Here is a 23601-nt window from a genome sequence, read left to right as displayed (position 1 = left end):
CTCAGTGGCTGACCGCAAAGCACTGCAGAGGGTGATGAAAACTGCCCAATGCATCACAGGGACACCACTTCCTGCTATTGAGGGCATCCAGAGGAAACACTGTCTACGTCAAGCTCGCAGCACCCTGAACTTAGACTGTTAAACCTCCTGCCCTCCGGGAGGCACTTCAGGAGCCTCCGGACAAGGACCAGCAGATCCAGCAACAGCTTTTTCCCTCTGACACCCACCAACACCCCCCCACACGACACACACAGACTCCTCACCCCTCATCACTACATCTGACTGTTTTATTTATTTATTTACAACAAGCAAATAACAGTAACTTGTTATTACTTGCACTATACTGTCTGCTCATCCAGAAACACTGAATAAACCATTTGCACACTGAAATTTTTCTATGCACTTTACTGTCCATTGCAATAGTGTAAATTATGTTCATATGTTCATAGTTCTGCCTATAGTGTACATACACTTTTACATAATCCATCTGTGTAGTATGTTCATAGTACACCTATCTGTATATCATGTGCAGTGACAATAAAATTGAATCTAATCTAATCTATAAGTGATCAATTAACCGCGGAAGTGTACCATACTGTGCATTGATACATATCAGTATAGATGATTTCCTGAGATTAAAAAAAATAAAAATAAAACACAGGTTAAAACATATCTGATTTCGAATAAAATTATTGAGTCACCTGTAAATAGAGACTCAAGGTTTAGATGGTTTTCCCAAATCCCCTCACTCCAGTGAAAATGAAATGTAAAACATTTTATTATTATTATTATTATTATTATTATTATTATTATTATTATTATTATTATTTTTTTTTTTTTTAATAAATAATTTTTACTTTCTATTATTATTAAATATTTTATATCGAAATATCGAAATCCCTCGCTGTATATTGATTATTTTTACTCACTGTTAAGCCATTACAATACTATGTATTGCACTACAATTACAATAATATGCTAACAGTACTTTGATGTTAATCAAAATGTTTATAAAAAATACTAAACGAGCGAAAGAGAATTAGAGAGGATGAGAGAGAGAGAGAGAGAGAGAGAGAGAGAGAGAGAGAGAGAGAGAGAGAGAGAGAGAGAGAGAGAGAGAGAGAGAGAGAGAGAGAGAGCCACGGTACTGTGACTCTACGAACTCCATTACCCATGATACAAAGCGTCATCCGGCGGCGACGTTTCCGTACGGTGTCATCAGCCGAGCGTGCGTGGGTTTCACTCTTCAACAAATCCTGCTGAAGTTACAGCGAATAAATCAGAATGACGGTAAATTTCATCTATACTAAACCGTTTTAATGATTAACCCTCATGATCTAGAGTTCTGCCTATTTCATGATCTCAAACAACAACAAATGAAATAAACCGGTCCACTGAGCAGCATGGCTTATCTTTAGCTGCTAGCTTCACGCGAATGTGTCCCTTGTTCAGTGACCCGTGTGTTCTTTGAATCCTGAACGAAAAGTAGGAATAACCGCTCGATCCACTCAGTTAGTGAGCTCAATAACGTTTTTAACTTACTTTCTTACAAGTTGGATGAAGTTGGCAGAGTAATATGAGTGAATTTGACAGCTGTCAATCAGAGCACCACTGCTGTTCTGATCTAGACACAAGTCCCAGTGCATAGTTTATCAAATGCACCAGTTTTGTTAATAAACATAATGATACTCTGAACTGATTAATAGATGTATATAATAATAATTACATATAATGTTAATGTACAGATATCTAATATACCCTATATGTACTATGGTAATATATTAATGATGCTCTGCTGAAATTATACAGATAAAAATACAAAATATTAAAATAAACATATGCAATTTTAATGAACTGATCACAACTGCTCTTAATATTTTGATTTTGGGTTGTGTGTCAACCCAGGAGCGCAAAGGAACAGCAAAACTGGACTTCTTGAGGAAGATCGAGGAGGAGGTTCAGAAGAAATGGGAGCAGGACAAGGTTTTTGAGATTGATGCTCCAACCACCTCAGAGGATAACACAGAGTGAGCCTGTTTTGATAATATTTTCTGACGTTGTACAGATTAAGTTGATGACTAATTACGTATTCGTATCTGTTTCCCCAGGAAGAACAAGTACTTTGTTACGTTTCCTTACCCATACATGAATGGGAGACTTCACCTTGGACATACTTTCTGCCTGTCAAAGTGTGAGGTGAGTCCGAAATCCAATTAAAGATAATTATAATTTAATATAATTTATGATTGAGCTAAAATCTCCAAATATCCTGTAGTTTGCAATGGGTTACCAGCGGCTGAAAGGAAAGCATTGTCTTTTCCCATTTGGACTTCACTGCACTGGGATGCCCATCAAAGTGAGTAGATTTAAAGTTCTGCGCTTCAGATCTGTAAAGGTTCGCAATGAACTAATATGTTTTCTGTGAAACAGGCATGTGCAGACAAGCTGAAGAGAGAAATGGAGCTGTATGGAAACCCGCCGCAATTCCCTGAGGAAGATGAAGAGGAGGAAGAGCAGAAGAAGTTCAGCGATGAGATCATCATCAAGGACAAGTCAAAGGGCAAGAAGGTAAATGTGTGCTTTGAGGAAACTCAGACCTAAAGGTTATAGGACTGAATCCCCACAAGGATTGACATCTAATAATTAAAGCTGATGAAGTCAGTGTTTTTGAATGTAATGTCATTGGCAGAGCAAAGCTGTGGCGAAGTCTGGAAGCTCCAAGTTCCAGTGGGACATCATGAAGTCTCTGGGGCTGCGGGACGAAGAGATCGTGAAGTTTGCTGACGCTGAACATTGGCTGGAATATTTCCCTCCTCTCGCTGTATACGACCTGAAGAAGATGGGCCTAAAGGTAGTGAAACAGTAGTTATTCTGGCCGCTACTTCGAAGTTTGGCATTTAAAACGCCATGATTTGATATTTGTGTCCGTCCATGAAGTTTTTCTCACTAATGTTGTAGGCTGACTGGCGTCGTTCCTTCATCACGACTGATGTAAACCCTTTCTACGACTCTTTTGTGAGGTGGCAGTACATCACTCTGAAAGAGAGAAAAAAGATCAAGTTTGGGAAGAGGTGTGGTAACAATAGTGAAATACATTTTTTACATATTAATCAATAGTTCAATCACAAAGTAAAGGATTGTAAAAGAAATGTAAGACTTCAGCAGAGAAAAGCAAAGTTTTGTACACACGGCACATTATCATCAAAAATGACACCTAAAATGAGATGTTTTATGTAGTGGTTGACCGATATGTGTATTCTGACAGCCGATGCGATATCTTGGAAAGCAGGGGGGCTGATATAAAACCAATATGATTTAGATTTCATTCAGAGATTTGTGTAAACTGCATAAATGCATATTTGCTTAATGCTGACGGCAAACAAGAAGGTATTATAATTTGTGCCTTTCTATTACTAACTATTACACTATTACTGGGTCTAAAATAAAGCAATCCTTAAAATACTCTGTATACATTAATTCCTTTATTTTACCGTTCTATCTGATTATTAGACAGACTTCTATCCATATTAGACAGAACTGTTAATGACTACGATGAACAAGAGAGAGAGTGTGAGAGATGTGCTGCCGCTCTCAGCACTGTCAAAATAAAAGTCCTGCCTCAAACACATCGGCCGAGCAGAAATACTTATTGGCCGATGCCGATATTTGAAAAATGCCAAACCGGCCATGTCGATATATCGGTCGACCACTAGTTTTTTGCAAGTTCTTTTTAGGTTGTCTCAAGAAAAAAAAATGTTTGTTAAAAAAAAAAAAAAAAAATCTTATTAATTTTAAGAATTTACAAACTTGCGTTGAACATGTCTGTTCATATTACTGTTTTAAAAATTATTGGTTGGTTAGTTAATTATCAGCTGGAGCTTCCACCGAGGTTATTGATGTCTGCACAAGTTACACAATGACTTAAAAAGACCATTTAAAACCTTACTTTCTTATTTTTTTTATTTTTTTAAAGTATTTAACACTTCTTAGACATATCTACTTTAGGATATTCATAAAAAATAAATGTTTAACTTTATCTTTTAACTTATTTAATAATTGTAACTTATTTTAATCACATTTATTTTGTGGACGTTTTTTATTTTAAAATTTTAAAATATTTCGTTCTCTTGCTCTTCCAGGTACACCATTTACTCTCCCAAAGATGGCCAGCCCTGCATGGACCATGACAGACAGACAGGAGAGGTGGGCACTGTCTTTAATGAACTCATTCCTTTCAGGCTGTTGTTTGTATCTTTAGTAATGTTCTGTGTCGCAGGGAGTTGGGCCTCAAGAGTACACCCTGATTAAAATGAAGATCGTGGAACCTTTCCCAGCAAAGCTGAGGTACAATTCATAATAATATGATACTGAATAATTGTCAGCTTCGTGTACTTTAAAATTATCATGCTATGGACATGGTATTTGTAAGTCATCTAGTTTGAACTCTGTTTAAAGAAGGTTTTTGTTTTCTAACTGTTTACAGTGGCCTTAAAGGCAAGAATGTTTTTCTGGTGGCTGCGACTCTGAGGCCTGAAACCATGTTTGGTCAGACGAATTGTTGGATTCGGCCAGATATGAAGTACATTATATTTGAGACGGCCAGCGGTGAGCTGTTCATCAGCACGCAGCGGTCAGCCAGGAACATGTCCTACCAGGGCTTTACCAAAGAGAACGGAGTGGTTCCTGTCATCATGAACATCAGGGGCCAGGTTTGTGTCTTTATTCCCCCTATGTGTGTGTATTTATTTATTCCTTCATTTGGAGGTGAAATGTAACATTTTTATGACATGAAAGTGTGATTTGTTTGATTGTGTGATTTCTATTTTCCTGGTGTATTATTAATAGTGCTGTCAAACGATTAATTGCGATTAATACATTTTTGTTTGAATAATATATGTATTTGTGCTGTGCTTATTTATTATGTAAATGCACACAAATGCATGTATATATTTCAGAAAAATAGGTTGTTTATATATTAAATATATTTATTTAAAATATAAATTATATGAATATAAATATAGATGTAAATATTTTTTTATATATACTGTATGTGTGTGTGTTTATTTATATATATATATATATATATATATATATATATATATATACACACATAATTAAATATACACAGAGCACACACATTATGCAAACAAAAACTTTTATTTATACGATTAATCACGATTAATCGTTTGACAGCACTAATTATAAAATAACAGTACTTTTTACATTTTATTTTTTTATTTTATATATATATAAAAAAAAAAAAATTAATCTTGACAATGCAATGCGTGTTGTACCAAATTATGACGTGTATTTTCAGTACTTTTTGCGAAATTACACTATTTAACTCACAAACTGAATCAAGTTTATGCACACACTGACTGCTCCTTCACAGACTCACTCCCTCTCCCATTGTTTTTCAGGATATCCTCGGATGTGCATTGAGCGCCCCCCTCACCTCATACAAGACCATTTATGCCCTGCCAATGCTCACCATTAAAGAAGACAAAGGTACCTGACACCAGCCCACAGTATTGTCGCATCACATTACCCCTGCACAGACAAGATGCATCTCTCAACGGGCCGCAGGGCAATGCTGCATGCTTTTAACAGCCAAACTGAAAGCAGTTACTCATAAGCCAGGAGAAATGGAATATGGAAATGTCCGTAATGGATGTTCTTTTTCTTATACCCTGGGTCCTGTTTTCATCCTGAAAGGGCCGTCTCCAAATTGATGTGTCAGAAATTGCAATATCGATCACTGGTTGTCTGACTGTGGGGAAAAAATTAGTTTTTGCAAAACATGTGAGGTGGAGCATTTCAAGTAAGTAACCTTATTATGGAGTTTGCTGAAATCTAATTTGTCCTCCCAGGAACCGGAGTCGTCACCAGTGTTCCGTCAGATGCTCCTGATGATATCGCCGCTCTGAGGGACATTAAAAAGAAACAGGTGCTGTATTTGCTTTATGGCATTTCATTTTGGTTTCCAGATTTAGTTCCTTCAATGGGGAAATTCCCAGAGAAATAACTAGTTCAAATAAGATGAATGTTCCTGATACAATAATGCCTTAACGTTTTTTATTTTTATTTTTTTAGGCTTTGAGAGAGAAGTATGGAATTCAAGATTATATGGTTCTACCGTTTGAGCCGGTAAGAATTTTTTTTTTCAGACCTCATCCAAGGCTCAGCTGTGAGAAAAGTCCAGTGGTGATTTGAGAGCGTTCCAAGGCTGCATTTAATATTAATTATATTTTGTGTTTAAAGTTAGAATAAATATTAACAATGCAGGTACTGCAGTACTTCCATACTGTGGAGTAGGGCTGCACAGTTTGGGGGAAAAAAATTACATTTTAAATTTAAAGTGATTATTATTATTTTTTATTTTTCTGACTAATAAATAAAAACATGGCATGCTTGACCAACAGCAACAATGATATTAACAGTACGCAAAATAAATGGACAAAGTCTAAAGTTTTTATTTAGAGAACATACATCACAAGGGAACCTATTAGCTTTATATTATCATTTATTATCTTTTTTTTATTGTTAAATTTAGTTTTTAAATATTACTTTAATGCATAATTGGGAAAGTAGCAAACAAATCAGTAAATACATCTTTTTATTTTATTTTATTAAAATTATTAATGTTGCAGTCTAAAGTAGAGTAGAAAACACATATTACCAAAATGTTTCAAGAAAGTGGCTATAATTTATTTGCCTTCATAGCCATCAAGTTTGGGTTTGCAATGTAAAGTAGTGCATAAGCTATTGACAACTTTTGGTCTTGCTGTGCCTGGCAGATTACATCATGGATGGAGTTATTTTTCCAAACATCCTAGATTCTGTGTATCTGAAGTGGCTTATGGTTTTCTGTTCTACCAGGTACCCATCATTGAGATTCCAGGTTATGGGAACCTGTCGGCTCCTCTGGTTTGTGATGAACTAAAGATCCAAAGCCAGAATGACCGAGAGAAGCTGGCTGAGGCCAAAGAGAAGGTCTACCTCAAGGGCTTTTATGAGGGGGTAAGATAATCTGAACACCAACATCACTTCATTCTAATAGATGAATGCATATAGGGACACTTCATCAAATATTCTTGTTTTAGATGCTGAAGTCGGTGGTTGGAGTACTGTGTGTTTGCTTTAGATATCTGCTAAATGACAGTTTATTCCTACATGTGAAGATCTGAACAACTTTACTGAACTTGTTTTGCCAGATCATGTTAGTGGAGGGTTTCAAGGGACAGAAGGTCCAGGATGTCAAGAAGCCCATTCAGAAGATGATGGTGGAGAAGGTTGGTGGACCATATGTAATGCATGACGTAAAATAATAGTCAGAACTTGTTTTAAATGGCCCATATCATAGGACAATATAGAGCTCATACTCAACAAAAACACCCCAGTATTATTCAGGGTCCCGAACTGACCTGAAATGAAATATGGCAAAAAAATAAGATGACATTCTGATTGTAGCATTGTAAATTATTTTCCATTCCTGCCATTTTGTTAGGGTGAGGCGATGATCTACATGGAGCCGGAGAAGCAAGTGTTATCTCGTTCTGCAGACGAGTGTGTTGTGGCACTGTGTGATCAATGGTCAGTGCAGAAAACACTCTCATACAGATGCTACTATTTTATCTCAGAATGCGTGATAACATCCACTACCATCTTGTAGTATATTCACTTCCTCTTCAATCAAATCATGCCCTGTGCCTATGATCTTGTGGGATTTTAGTCATTTTTTATTGTGGTGATGACTTGCCTTGAGGCGTCCCTGATCGATTTGACTTGTCAGACAGTGACTGGGCTCTCTATCTGTCAGGTATCTGGATTATGGCAATGAGGAATGGAAAAAGCAAGCCACGGGTGTCCTGGAGGCTCTTGAGACGTAAGCCTCACACTTTGTGGCATTGGGAGATAACAGTGGAAATTGTCAAGTTGCTGTGTGGTACTGTTATTACTAGAGAGGCTGTATGAATGCGTGAATTCTGACTGTATGCTTTGCTCTTCAGGTTCTGCGACGAAACCAGGAAGAACTTTGAAGCAACATTGGCTTGGCTTCAGGAACATGCCTGCTCCAGATCCTATGGGCTAGGTTAGACCGGCTTATCTGTGTGTTACTGTATTTAACAAGCTTTGTTGCCAGCTGGTCCGGCATCCTTTCGGATTTTTCTTTTGAAATAAATTGCTTGTAATAGTTAGGCAAACTGCACAAAGTTTTCTTTGCACACATCCATTTGAAATCACCTCAGATGGCCGCCTTTGTGTGAAGCTTATCTTAATCAAAGTGGTTTTGTTAGGACTAGGCCCATCTATATTTCTTTTGTAATACTCTTATTCCTCACTCCTCCCTTGCCCCCAAACCACTCAGCGATACCATCAGCAATTTTCATTCTATTCCTTAGAGAGTACCTTTGATTTTTGACTTCTTTTATGTGTTGGTTCCCATAGGAACCCGGTTGCCATGGGATGAACAATGGCTCATTGAGTCCCTGTCAGACTCCACCATCTATATGGCTTACTACACCGTGGCACATCTCCTCCAGGGAGGGGTCCTCAACGGACAAGGACCCTCACCACTGGGAATCAGGTATTATTTGCTTTTCCAGAAAAATGTAGGACAGTTAAAAAATGCAAAACAATGTGAATTCTAGAATAAATAAGACAAGTCTAATTGCCAAATTTACATAATGCAAAGAGCAGTGAGAGATTTTCTCTCTTTTGTTGTTTGATTAACATGAATGACAGACAGCAGGAATATTAGACTGCTGTCGCTTTAAGAGCTGCCGGATCCAGTATACTGTTACACATGCAGGGTTTCCCATACATTGATTTACTTGTGGTGGCCCGCCACAACATCCACCACCTCCTGCCATCAGCTTCTGTGTCTCGCATACACAAGTGTGACATTAGCACTATATTTAGCACCTCATGAAGTGCTTTGAACAGCTAGTCATGCACTATATTAAGTCTGCCCCCCCCCCCCCCCGGACCCCTTCCAGTTTGATGCCACCACCACTGCCCTCCACTCAGCATTCACACATCTACATAGAAAAGAGACTCGAACATCAAAATGCTATTCATAGACTTCAGTTTAGCATTCAACACAATCATCCCACAACAGCTCATTCACAAACTGGTCCAGCTGGGGCTCAACACTTCGCTGTGCAACTGGCTGTTTGACTTTCTGACTGGAAGACCTCAGGCAGTACGGGTTGGAAGTAACACATCCAGCATCATCACACTGAACACTGGGGACCCCCAAGGATGTGTGCTGAGCCCCCTCCTCTTCACTTAGCTGACCACGACTGCACAACGTCACACAACTCCAACATCGTATCTGTCCAACATTAAGTTTGCAGATTACACGACTGTGGTGGGTCTCATTAGCAACAGAGATGAGACAAACTACTGGAGTGAGGTGAGCCGCCTAGCTGAGTGGTGCAGTGACAACAATCTCTCTCTGAACGTGGAGAAGACGAAAGAGATTGTTGTTGACTTCAGGAGAGCACACACTCAGCACGTTCCTCTGACCATCAACGGTGCGACTGTGGAGAGAGTGAGCAGCACCAAGTTCTTGGGTGTGCACATCACAGAGGACCTCTCCTAGACTGAAAACACCACAGCATTAGCCAAGAAATCACAGCAGTGTCTCTACTTCCTTCAGAAACTGAGAAGAGCCAGAGCTCCACCCCCCATCAGGTGCACCTTCTACAGAGGCACCATCGAGAGCATCCTGTCGAGCTGCATCACTGTGTGGTATGGCGCCAGCAATGCGTCCTGCCAGAAGACTCTTCAACGCATAATGGGTCTCATTCATGAAACACGAGCAGAACAAATTTTTGTGTAAATCGTGTGTAAAGTGGTTCTGGCGTAAATTTTCGGATTCATTAAAACGTTCGTATTTTCCAAATGTTAGTTGCTACGAAATAAATCTACACGTGCTCCCAGCCACGTCTGACATCTAACGTCTGAACGTTTTGCTCATTAATACGGCTGCATTTTAATTCATAATTGGGTACATATTTACACAGCATTTTGAAAAAAATATTATATATAGTAATTAATACGGTTTTTCTTTTCACTTCTGGGTCTGTTCGATTAACAGATGAAACTCCATTAACAGCATCTGTAATATGCTGCCAAGCTTCCTTTTTTTATGACCTGATACGCCACTATATACGCTTGAAAATAAAACGTGGCGTTTTGAATGAACGTCTGATAAAAAAAAAAACCTTCAATTTCTGCAGCTGAGAACTTTACATTTTTCATTCGCTTTTGAGAAGACATGTTGAAATCCTTTGTTTGGTGTCATGATATGATGCTCATATATAGTTGTCAGTCTGATTTAATGGGCGCGATTTATGGTAATTGAGAATGAGCGTGCACGCGCGTCCCATTTACGACTGATTGGAATTCATTAACACACACAAACATTTCACTATCACATCTGACGTTTACAAAGTTTTTGTGAATCAGGAGAAGAGTTTTCGGGAAGTTCTCTTTACGCGCAAATCACTCACATATTTACTTGTATATTTACGAATGTTTCATGAATGAGACCCAGTGAGAGAAGCTGAGAAGATCATTGGTGTCTCTCTCCCCTCCCTCCAGGACATTTATGGAACACGTCTCAACCGTCAAGCCTTCTGCATCACAAGTGATCCGACTCACCAGTCACACAGCTTCTTCAGTCTACTGCCATCAGGGAGGAGACTGTAGAGTCTCCAAGCCAAGATCAGCAGACTGAAGGAGAGTTTGATTCATCAGACTGTCAGGAAACTGACCTCCCTCCCGACCTTGCCCCAGGCACCACTGAACTTTGAACCCCCTCCCCTCTTTAACAAATTACAGCACTGAATAATGCATTTCTGTGGACAAAAATGCATCTAAAAAATAGTGGAGGAAACAGAATGAGCTGCTGCAGGAAAAGTATGTGATCCAGACTGCCCAAAACATGATGAATCTTTATTTTAAGCTTCAAGATGATGCATTAGCATAATGGCTTGCCTGTCAGGCGCTTTTACAGATACGTCTGTTTGTCCTCGGCGCAAATAAAATTTAGTTAACGGTCATATCCTTATCTGTATTGCCTACAGTGATTAGTAAATTTATTAAAACAAATTTATGTAAGGTTTTGAACCAATTTTGTAAGGTTTGTATCACTGCTGCTTTTAACTAACAGTATTGGTAATTACCAAACTGATTTTTTTAGCTTTCTGTATTGGTTAGTCCTCCATTATGCGAAAGCTCTTTAGATAAAGTAATAGGCTATTTCTAATGCTGTAATATAATTATTGTTGTTATCAATGAAAGAAAGGCAGAAAATAGTCAAGTGCTTTGTTTTTTCAATTCAGATAATAAGTCAAAAAGTGCATAAACAATGCCACCGAGCATGCGAGCGGTTATCAAAGGCAGAGGAGGCCATTTTTGTTATTATGTGAATAATACTACATAGTTGTTTAGTTTTTTAATTTGCCCTATAAATGACTAACATTTTTAGATTTTCCTTTTTTCCTATTTGTTTTGTCTAATAAATTGTTGAGCACTGTGTGTTTTCACAGCATTCAGGTGGCACATTTGTTTGAAGGACATGTGGAATGGTGTGTTTTTGTCAATACAATTTTTTTCTTTTTTTTTTAATATATCTGATTAATACAAAAATAATCAGCCATTAGTTGCATCTCTACTCACCTCTTCGGTCAGTTTAAATAAAGAATTGCTTTCTGAGTTTTAATTAGTCGCTTTAATCAGACTGAATATCAGCTTAACATAGGTAAAATATTTAATTTAAAATGAATTTAACAAGTAATAAAAGTCAAATTTACATGTACTGTAAAATCTGCTTGTATTTAACAACCTCACAGTGTTCGGATAAAGAAACCAGCAAATATATAATGGAAACAGACAATTGAGAATTGAAAGATAAAGCTTACGTAAAATGTGTCAGAAATGTGAATCAAATTGAGAAATGTCGTTACTAACCATCTGAATATGCTGCCACACATGTTCATTATTACTATTAATCCACAAAAAAAGTGATCCAGAACAACACATTTCCTCCCGTTAGAGCCGAGCAGATGACGAGGGAGGTGTGGGATTACATCTTCTTCAAAACAACACCTTTCCCAAAGACGGACATCCCAAAGGAGAAGCTGCAGAAGCTCAGGAGGGAGTTTGAGTTCTGGTACCCTGTAGACGTGAGAGTATCAGGGAAAGACCTGGTGCCAAACCACCTCTCCTACTACCTCTACAATCATGTAGCCATGTGGCCCAATGACAGGTACACTGCACTGTACTTCTTTACAACAAAATACATGTTTACATTAACCAGAGAAGAGAAAGTAATACTCTAGTAGTAATGTAGCTGTTTAATTTCAATTTGTCACTCTGATGGATATTTGTATTGCTACACATTTTAATGCCGTTTGTTTTTTTTGTTTTTTTCATGATAGTGGCAAATGGCCAAAAGCAGTGCGTGCCAATGGTCATCTTTTGCTAAACTCTGAAAAGGTGAGGTGATATTCCTCTTCTGTCTGTCTTGTTAGGAAAGTCATGCGCTGAGGTTGTGTTAACCTTCGCTACAGTGCAATAAATTGTGCTCCTGTGTAATTGTGAGGACCACGTATTGACTAATATCTTTAACAAAAAGTCCATAAATTACCATACTATTATAGTATTTATCAAAATGTTGATTTAGCCTGTATTTTATATTCTCAGCTTTTGTTTTAATTTAAGTTTTAGTAATGTTCTGTTATTTTGTTGTTTTGCTTTTCATTTTTATTTCAGTTTAATAATTTCAGGGCTTAAACTTATTTTATTTCAGTTAGCTGACAAGGCAACAGTTCTAAATGTCAGTTTTTTTTTTTCTTTCTGTGGTATTTCAGTTAACAAAATAGTTGAAGTTTGTTCTTCTGTATTTCTGAACACACATTGTGGATGGTCCTCTTCAGTCGTCTAATTAGATGTTTATACCCACCAGATGTCCAAATCCACTGGCAACTTTCTCACTTTGAGTCAAGCCATTGCCAAGTTTTCAGCAGATGGTAAGCCTAAATAGCGGCTCATTTGAAGGCCGAACACTTCACATGCGGTCATACACTTACTGCAGCAGGAGTAGGTTCAAGCCCTATGCATGTAAAGTCTAACTTTGTGATCCCCTCAAAGAGGATATGTCTTTTTTATGTGACCTGTAATGTAGAATTATGAATGTGAATGCCATAAACCTCCTTAAACCCTTGCCAACCTCGTCTCTCGGTCTGGATCGTAGGGATGCGTCTGGCTCTGGCTGATGCTGGGGACACGGTGGAGGATGCTAACTTTGTCGAGGCCATGGCAGATGCAGGAATATTGCGTCTCTTTACCTGGGTGGAGTGGGTGAAAGAGATGATCGCCAATCAGAACAACCTGAGGACCGGACCAGCGGACACGTTTAATGACCGGGTGTTTATTAGGTAACACACAGTGCTGAGAGAAGTGTGAAGTAGGGATGCACGATAATATCGGCACAATATCGGTATCGGCCGATAAAAGCTTAAAATGACCATTATCGGTATCGGCCGATATGAATATTTCTGCCGATGAGCCAAACCGATATTCTCCAAGTGAAATAATTGACCTGTTTTTCAGATGTGAATGTCTGTCTACATTTGTAAAATAATAAATTTATGGTAGAATCAGTACAGAAGAGATACATGGATTTCTCTTCAGTAAAATTAAAGTTTAAATATATCAGTATATATTTGTTTATATATCGATATCGGTATCGGCATCGGCCAAAATTATTTTGAAAATATCGGCATATCGAATATCGGCCAAAATCCAATATCGTGCATCCCTAGTGTGAAGTGTTTCCATTCAGTAATATAGTGAATTTATTATATTGTGGTATAATAACAATTACAGAAGTGCTCTGTTAAGAAGAGGAAAATGAAATAAGAAAATAAAATAGAATTTCAGTACACTACCATTCAAAAGTTTGGGTTCAGTAAAAAAAAAAAAAAAAAAAGAATGCTTTCATCAGTGTTGTGGGTAACGCGTTACAAAGTAACGCGTTAGAGTACTCTAATTACTTTTTTCCTGAAATGTGTAACTTAACGCGTTAGTTTCGTGTGTAAGTAATCAGTAACTTCGTTATTTTTTTAAAAAAAGTAATCCGTTATTTTAAGGAAAGGAAAATCCCGACTGCAGCCTGCTTTTTGTCAGACAGTAGGCCTAGGTCTATTGTGCCACCTGCGGATGTATCAGCGGAGCCGAAGCTCTGTGATCTTAAAGTCAATGGCTGTGATGCGTCTGTGCCCTGCGCCTGACCCTGTGTGTGTGTGTGGGTTTTTTTTTTTTTTTTTTTGAACTCCCGGCAAGATAGCAGAGAGGACAGCGTTTGGTTTATGGAAGTACGCACATTATTTTCAATTTGTCAACGAAAAAGAAAAGAACATAACGGTAAAATGCACACACTGCTTTGGTGAAAAGCTTCTGTCGCCAAAAATTCTACCTCAAATTTAACGCTACGTTTTAGTCACTGCTTTGAAGAGTAAATGTAAGAGGACTGTGTTAAAGCGAATTTAGGCTTGTGACTGTGAGTGACACGTTAATAATAATCAGTTCGGCTATCAAGCGATTGGTCATTTGCCTGTGTGGCAATGAAGGATTTAATTCGGTTTGTTATCATTTTTGTTTGACAGGCAGCTGTTAATTTCTGTTAGATCGTTGGCTGGCTGGTTGTTCATCATTTCTAAATGGATTTAAATCTGCAAGCCTGTTTAAGGTTGTGTTTACAAGTAAGCATACTTGGTTACGTTAGGTGCGAATTTTGATTAATAATATGTTCTGTGATAATAAATAAATAAAACGCCATGTGGAATAGCCGATTGCTGACTGTCTTTCCTGTTATTGTTATCCTGCAGTGTTAATTTAGTCGGATGACTGACGTTATTCATTGTCGGGAGTCTCGACTTCTAGGTGCATTTAAAGGGGCCAGGGGCTATGTCTGCCGTGTGTGAGCCGCTGCAACCATCCCTAACTGTTTAGCATTTTGGACGGCAAAAATTAAAGCATGGTTTTAATCTGTAAAAGGGTGTTTATTTGTATGTATTTATATATTTCCACCTGATTATCTGTCTGCAGTGAAATGAATTCCAGCATCATTAAAACAGAGCAGCACTTTGAGAGAATGATGTACAAAGAGGCATTGAAGAGCGGTTTCTTTGAGTTCCAGGTAACGCATGGACCATTAAATTCACCTTCCTTCATCTGTTGGCTAAATAATTGTAGGGTGAAGTCATATGGAGTGATTATATTTACTTAAGTAATATTAATTATAAAGAACAGTAAGCCATAACGTTATTTCAGGAGACTGCATGTGTCATTCCATGATATGTCAGGAAATTTTCAACAGTGTAATCTGAGGCTATGTGTAACACCAAGTTCTTGATTCTTTGCAGGCAGCCAAGGATAAATACAGGGAGCTGGCCATCGAGGGCATGCACAGGGATCTTGTGTTCCAGTTTATCGAGAAGCAGACTCTCCTGCTGGCTCCCATCTGCCCACACCTGTGTGAACACACCTGGTCCCTGCTGGGGAAGGTGAGACCCCCCTCCGCTGAAGGACAGGTTTCCACTAAGGCATTGCCTGCTTACTCTTAAACCATAACATTTCCCAGCCAATCATACTGTTGAGGAACTAAATAGCATTCTCCACACATACAGTACACCTTGGTTTTCCAGTCGTTTGTTTCAAAGGCACATATTTCTAAACTGTATGCAACAATATAATCATGCAACAGTGTCATACTTTTGACAATATTGTGAATTTACATTGTTAATTAGAGTAAAAAATATATCCTTAATAGCTAGTTTAATTACCATTATTTTGGGGAATTTCTTTTTTCCAGAATATAAATAAGGAATGTTTCAAAGAAATATGGAACATATTTAGTGAAAGCTATTTAGAATAGAATTGCATCTGTTGTATATCCATTCTTGCATTGTTTCGTCTACTCAATTTAAACATTTTAATTTCAATTCCTTGAAGATGATATTTCTTTAAACAGCTAATAACAACTAGCTGACTTTTTTATTTTTTTATTTAGTAAAAGCAGAAAAACTCATCTTTAACTGATCTGCAGAGTTAACACTTGATTTCTCTCCTTACAGAGCAGTTCTATAATGAAGGCTCGCTGGCCTACAGCTGGTCCAGTGGATGAGATCTTGATTCGATCCTCACAGTATTTGATGGACACTGCCCATGACCTCCGTCTTCGCCTGAAAGCTTACACACAACCAGCCAAGGGCAAGGTATGGACTGACCACACTTTTATGAGTTTTGAAATATGACTAAATTTAATTGGCAGAAAAAAAAAACAATTTAAAATTAAACTTTGTCTTCATGAAGATGGAATGAAAGTGCTAAAATGCTTACTTGTTTCTGGGTGCAGCCTACAGAAATACATCATCCCTCATCTAGGGCTGAGACAATAAATCGAAGCCGAATCGACTCGTGAATCGATTCTGAGATCTTCCGAATGCATCGTGCTTCTCTGGAATCGATTCTGAGCTTAGGTTTTAACTGCAGATCTAATCTACTTGTTATCCGCACACTCAAATGCTCAACTGTTTTTATGAAACAAGATTAATATAAACTAGGGGTGCACGATATCGGATTTTTGACAATATCCGATATGCCGATATTTTTCTACTCATTTTGGCCAATGCCGATTATATTTCCTTTTGTTTGCTAACAAATCCAGGTCTCTTCTGAGCAAAGATTATAAACAAATAATGTTTAATCACGGTTAGGTTTAAACCAAAATGTATTTGTTAGAATTAAATAATTAATGAAGTTATTTTATAATGAGAGTACACTGAAAGCTGAATATAACTATAAATCAACTGCATTTTTTTTCTCTGACAAATGCAGTGATAACAAAACTTTTATTTGAAGATTAAAGAATTTTTGGTAGTCTAAAGCAAAACAGTTGTAAAAACTTTAAAAATCTTTTATAAGTCCTTGTATTTAAGATTTCATAGTCCCTTTGAAATAATAATAAATAAAAAAAATCATATCGTATTATAGAGGAAAATCATACCGCGATAATTATCATTATCGTTTTATCGCCCAGCCCTAAAGTGTCATATTGACAAGTGCCATTGTGTACTTGCTTTCACAGAGCAGCCAATCACAGTAATATCTCCTGACAGCGCAGATGACATTTCAACATGTTGAATCAGTCGTAAAGTCAACGGCGATAACAGACGCTCAAAGATTGTCCGGTCGTCAGTATATTGTGTAACAGTATTTAGGGTCACTCTGAACTTCAGGAACTGCACCTCCTAGAAGCCGGAATTTGCTATGTTTGCCCATTTCTGTCAAACCATTTGTCCTAAAATCATCTTTCTGGTGACTCTTTTAATTGTGCGCGAGTCACAGCATATCTGCACGGTTGTGCTTGGTCCTGTAATTGCTGCTTGCAGCTATATTTATAATAATTATGATAATAATACACAATTTTATCGGTTCAAATGTATCTCTATGGTGAGAATTCACCAAACGTTGCACTCAGGAAAGGTCAGTGGCTAATTTCTTGCCTTGAATGCATGGTTGCATAGCAACTAGTGTTAAATGTGATGTTCTAAGCCTCAACCATGCTACCTCAACATTAATGTTTGAGTGATTTATGAAGATTTTCGGTTAGGTTACTTTATGGTAGCTACACGTTGGTGTTGTAGTTGAAATTAGTAGCACTATTCATACAGTCCTTGTAGCATTAAGCTATTAGACAGAGCCTCCAGACCCCAGCAGTCCAGCATGCTGCTCAAGCCCACCCAAACATAATTGACATTAAGACTGAAGCAGGTCGACAGCTGTCATGTAGAGTGAGTTCAGCGCTGTCCCAGACCTCCCCTGACAGAAGAGTGGTGCATTATCCCTCGCTTTTAACATGGGACGCTTTCCCTACAGTCTGTTTCTACCAATGCTGAGGCTTCTGTAAGTGTTATGAGTCCAGGCTCGGAGGAGGGAGGCTTTTCTCAGTGAGGAGTTGTTGTGCTGATGTGTTTTAGAAGGCTTTAGACTGTGAAGGAAACTGTACTCTAGGTAACTGGATATAAACATCAGAATCTAATACTGGATATAAAAGTAAGGCTAGGGTTAAATATATAGTTTATATTTATATATATATATATATAAGAAAAAACTTAGTTTCTAAAATAAATTAAGTTTATATATTAAAATAGTTTATAAGCTCTGAGTAAAGGTGTCAAGATTTTATATGCATCAGTAGTAGTCATAGTAATTAATATATATGACTATGCATTTATGTAGAAATTTTAAATAGTAAATAAATGGTTAATATCAAAGTTACATTCACAGATATAAAATATATTTTGAAAACTGTTTCGAAATAAAATAATAAATATAAAAATGTATAATATAAAAAATATAAAATCTGAAAATAATAGTAATTGTTGTTGTTGTTATTAATTTATATAATAATAATAATAATATATATATATATATATATATATATATATATATATATATATCACTACCACCTTATGTATATATATATATATATATATATATATATATATATATATATATATATATATATATATATATAAAAAAACATAAATAGAGCTAGATTTACTTTATAGAGGAAATTATTATTATGAAATTATGAAATTAAATAAGTAAAAAAAATGTATGAACTCTTGGAGGAAAAAATAAATAAAAAATATTGCTTTCTTCAGTCCAGTTAAGATTTCATATGTAGCAGCAGTAGTGACTATTATAATAATAATATACTATTATATAATATATAATAAGAACAGTTGTTTAGTTTATAGAATTCTTTACATTAAAAATAACACTTTATAATGTTCCCGCACTTATACCATCTCATTTCTAGTTTTAAGTTTTGCTTTCCTTTGTCTGTCACAGAAGGGAGACAACAAACCTCCAGCTAAGCCCACACACTGCACCATCTACGTAGCAAAGACCTACCCACCGTGGCAGCACAGCGCCCTCTCTCTGCTGGGCAAATATTACAAGGTAGAACCACCCTTATCACACACCTCATATAAAAGTGAACAAACTGAGACAACCTTAATAAGGCAGGTTTCATGAATCGGTTTGTTAATTCCAATTTAGTTTTGATTTAAGTGCAACATTCGATCAACTAATGCTGTGAAATTCACCTGTCGTTTGATACATTATTGTTAAGTTGAACCTTTAATATCATAGTAAAGTCCAAATTCAATTGCCATTAATTTTCCAACACACAAAAAAGTTTCCATGACCTAAAGCGATTTCTCTGGCTCTACACGAAATGTCATTTTTGAATTCTGATTGTTGAGTTTTGATAGGCTGTCAATCAAACAGCAGTTCTTTTCCTTTGTCATTTCTAGAGCAACAATGGAGCTCTACCTGACAATAAGGTCATCGCCATGGAGCTGGGTGCCATGCCGGAGCTGAAGAAATACATGAAGAGAGTGATGCCCTTTGTAGCCATGATAAAGGTAGAAGAGTTTGGTCCTTCAGTGCGATCTTGTAAAAACTGGGTCTTTGATTTAAGAGCATGGGCAAAGGCTGTGTTCACAATAGCATAATCATGAGTAATGGCATCCCAAATAAAAGGATTTTATGTACATAATTGTGTGTGTGTGTACTGTGTATATTTATTATGTAAACACACACACTTTCATGTATACATTTAAGAAAAATTTTATGTTTCCATGTTTATATATATATATATATATATATATATATATATATATATATATATACACACACATACATACACACACGCATATAATATATATAAACCTCTAAATGTAAATATTTTTTTAATATATCAAAATGAATGTTTCTTGAGCCCCGAATCAGAATATTCAAATAGTTTCTGATTTTTGTCTCACTGAAGACTGGATTTCAGTAATACAAACTATATAAATAAGTAATACATGTTTAGGTGTTAGTTGAATTGGTTGCAATATAATTAAATGAAATGAAATAATTTATATGCATTTAAATTGGTTCTGTTTCTCTCCTGGTGTTTCTAGGACAACCTAGAGAAAAGCGGGCCCAGGGTTCTTGATCTAGAGCTGGAGTTTGATGAGAGTGCTGTCCTGCTGGAGAACATCGTTTATTTGACTAATTCACTCGAGGTAACAGCACGTAACTACTTGAAAAGTGTTCAGTTTTACAAATCCAAAGGACAGAAAACAAAAAAAGTATTTTCCAGACTATAAGTCACACTTTTTTTCATAGTTTGGCTGGTCCTGCAACTTATAGTCAGGTGCGACTTATTTATCAAAATTAATTTTTACATGCACCAAGAGAAAACATTACCTTCTCCAGCCGCGAGAGGGCGCTCTATGCTGCTCAGTGCTCCTGTAGTCTACACTGAGAACATAGAGCGCCCTCTCTTGGCTGGAGACGGTAATGTTTTCTCTTGGTGCTTGGTTCTAAATAAATGCAACTTATAGTCCGAAAAATACGGTAATGTCCCTGCTTTTATTGTACATGACTCATCATCAATACACATTACTGTAAATATTTTTTTTTTATTAATAAATGCAAGTAAATAAAATAAAGCAACACATTCAAACCAAGCCGATAATTTTCATTTGAATATTAAATGCATACTCTAAAATGCATAGCAAAGGTGTCTTTTTCCCCTCTCATTTTAGCCATGTCTCTTTTGTGATCACCGAGCCGCGGCGCTAAAGCACTGTTATTAGCTGACTCTTGGTCTGATCTCTCTGTTGGTTGTTTCAGTCGATAGTTAAATGGTAACCGGTGTCATTCCCTCCCTCTCCTCCATCAGCTGGATCAGATAGACGTTGTGTTCGCCTCCGAAGCGGATGACAAAGTGAAGGAGGACTGTTGCCCTGGGAAACCGTTCTGTGTGTTCAGATCCGAGGTGATGATGAGAGCCCACCGAGACCCTGTCGTAGCTGCTTCAGCTGGCCGGTGCTGCATGCAGCTCCAGACAGACTCATTTCAGAAGCATGCTGCGCATTGCTAGCGCTTCTGTGGTGTAGTGTACAGCGTTCGGTCAGACAGAAAACATTTTCTTATCGTGTGTTATCACTAGGCTTTTGGAATTATGATGATATGTTTTCATGCAGGATTTGATATGCAATTTCCCCACAACCAAGGAGGAAATATTAAAGATTTTTTAAATTGTGCTATCCAGACATCGAAATAATAGAATAAAATAAATAAATGTGTGTGTGTGTTTGTGTGTGTGTGTGTGTAATATATATATATATTCTATTTTGTTTGTAACAATGTGAAATACGTTTGATCAATCGCAATGATCAATGCATACTTGTTGAACTTCTATTACATTACATTTTTGTCAAAAAGATATCCTATATAGGTTGTGCTTTTGGCAAATTTAAATGTGTATTATATATCCGTATTAATCTCATTCTATCTAACAATCGTAGACCACTGATAATGTCTTGGTCAGATGGTTTGGGGATGCTCCGTGTGATGAAGCTGTGTCCTCTGTTTCTCCTGTAGTCTGGAGTGTTAGTGTCGCTGGTGAACCCTCAGCCGGCCAACGGTCTGTTCTCCACCAGGATTGACATCCGACAGGGAGACAGCAAAGACAGCGTCATCCGCAGATTGTCCCGCGTCAACAGAGGCATCAAGGGTAAACATTACTTGCATTGATTTTAGTTACAAGGTTTTCACAAGATATTGAATTCAAGTATCCAAATACTCTGATGCCGCTGTATGCTGATGTTGGTATTGTTTTTGAATAACGCTGGTGTGTAATGTGTAGATTTATCCAAAGTGAAGCTGATGCGTTTCGAGGACCCACTCCTCGGACCTCGGAGAATCCCAGTTTTGGGGAAGGAAGAGGAGGGTAAGATCCCCATCTCAAACAGTTCAGTCTTCCACATCGACCTGCAAGAAAACAAAGTTCATATGAGTGAGAACGGCCTGAAAACGGACATCGGGGACACTTTAATATACCTGGTTCAGTGATATCTGAGACTTTGTTGTTACAAGTTGTTTTTTTTGTACCCCCCCCCCCCATTACATTATGACCGCCTTGACATACATCATCAAACAGTACTGATTACATCCACTGCTTAATTGATCTGGCATTTTAGTCTCGGTGCGTCTAGTAAACTCTCTCTGAATTTGGTAAGTGTTCTGTTTAAGGGTCTGCAGTGTCTGTAAGACATCCGTAATATATTCCTCTCCATTTTCCAGCTTTTTAAGTCGTAAAAGAGAACTGTATACTCCATCCATAAATGTACATGGAATTGGAAATATTCATACTTTGTGTAAATGTGACATTTGAGGGTCTTATTGTACTTTCAGAATGTTTAAACCAGTCCAGGTTTTCACTAGTTTTAAATCCATCCACTGTTTTAAATAGTTTGAAAACAGCTACAGTCGTCCAATCGAGGGTGTTATCTTTTCACTGTAAAACCTTAAAAGGAAGCTTTGTTATCTCCCTGACTTCCCCCTGTAAAATGATATGTATTCAGTGAACACTTAATAAATTAATGCAAGTGAAATATATATTAGTGTCCTTTTTTTCCTTTAGTGTTTTTTTTTTTTTTTTTTTTTTTTTTTTTACTACATAAATGCCAATCTGCATCATTATCAAGGATTGCTGCTGTTTTCATTCTCATTACTTGGTGCTGATACAATTAATAAGAAAAATGCCACATACTGAAATTAATCTTATTATTATTTAGATATAATAAGCCATCACTTGAATTAAATAGCTAGCCATTCAGTCATCACTATTACACTTTGATTCTTCATATTTATAATAATATAAGGCAAATGCTTCCAACAATTTTTTTTAATTAAATTTATAATTATTATTATTTTTTTTTTCTACAATACTACAGGCACTTTATGATAAAATATAGAATGTTTATTCGTCCCTGCACTTTCTGCTCAACCCTGTGATGCATATCTTCCTTTAAAAATAATGTTTTGATCTTTCTGACAAAATTTGTGGCAGTGACGTTAAGAAAGACTTACTTTCTCTGTCACATTTCAACAATATTTTTACTGCAAGGGTTTTATTTATTTATTTATTGTCTCCCCTTTCTTCCCCTCTGTTAGTTTTATTTTTTAAGAAGTTAATAATTGTATTATTATTATGAACAAACAATATAAGATTATCTCAATTTCAAATAAATTAATAAAAAAAAATGAGCAGCAAATAAACATATTAGAATGATTTCTGAAGAATCATGTGACTGAAATAATGTTATTAAAAATTAATCTACATCAAAGGAATAATATGTATGTAAATAATTTTTTTTTATTGTAATATTTCACAAAATTAATGTTTTAGTGTATTTTTGATAAAAAAAAACTAAAAAAAAACTTTTCTTTAGGGTTAATAATGATAAATAACTATTGGCTACTTTGATAAAACCATATTGGATGATCACTAGTCTGATACTCTCCCAATAGCTTTGGTTGTTATGGCTGTGGTATTTTGACACTAAGGTAAGAAAATACAAATTTTCTTTGAAGGTCATATGTTTATAAAAAAAAAAAGACACAAATAGCACTGAAAATGTGCCAACTAGAAAGCGCTATGAGGGATATATC

General features: G+C 36.7%; 1 protein-coding gene across 1 annotated transcript; it reads left to right on the top strand.

The window, feature by feature from the left end:
• Positions 1-1146: 1146 nt before the first annotated feature.
• On the top strand, positions 1147-22545 carry LOC127986103 (leucine--tRNA ligase, cytoplasmic). Its single transcript, XM_052588320.1, has 32 exons — positions 1147-1290; positions 1906-2027; positions 2109-2196; positions 2276-2356; positions 2431-2568; positions 2690-2851; positions 2959-3071; positions 4140-4203; positions 4277-4344; positions 4484-4709; positions 5421-5508; positions 5871-5947; positions 6094-6147; positions 6880-7020; positions 7215-7292; positions 7508-7593; positions 7820-7885; positions 8010-8092; positions 8449-8587; positions 12068-12280; positions 12453-12510; positions 12980-13043; positions 13268-13451; positions 15124-15214; positions 15441-15581; positions 16152-16292; positions 18937-19047; positions 19404-19514; positions 20058-20162; positions 20825-20920; positions 21529-21661; positions 21794-22545. Exons 1-32 carry the CDS (start codon positions 1285-1287, stop codon positions 21997-21999), a joined length of 3534 nt encoding a protein of 1177 aa, XP_052444280.1. The 5' UTR covers positions 1147-1284; the 3' UTR covers positions 22000-22545.
• Positions 22546-23601: the final 1056 nt, after the last annotated feature.

This window comes from Carassius gibelio, chromosome B21 (genome assembly GCF_023724105.1).
Source record: "Carassius gibelio isolate Cgi1373 ecotype wild population from Czech Republic chromosome B21, carGib1.2-hapl.c, whole genome shotgun sequence".
Lineage (NCBI taxonomy): Eukaryota > Metazoa > Chordata > Actinopteri > Cypriniformes > Cyprinidae > Carassius > Carassius gibelio.
Note: the sequence above shows the minus strand (reverse complement) of the source record. Positions and strands in the feature narration are given on the sequence as shown.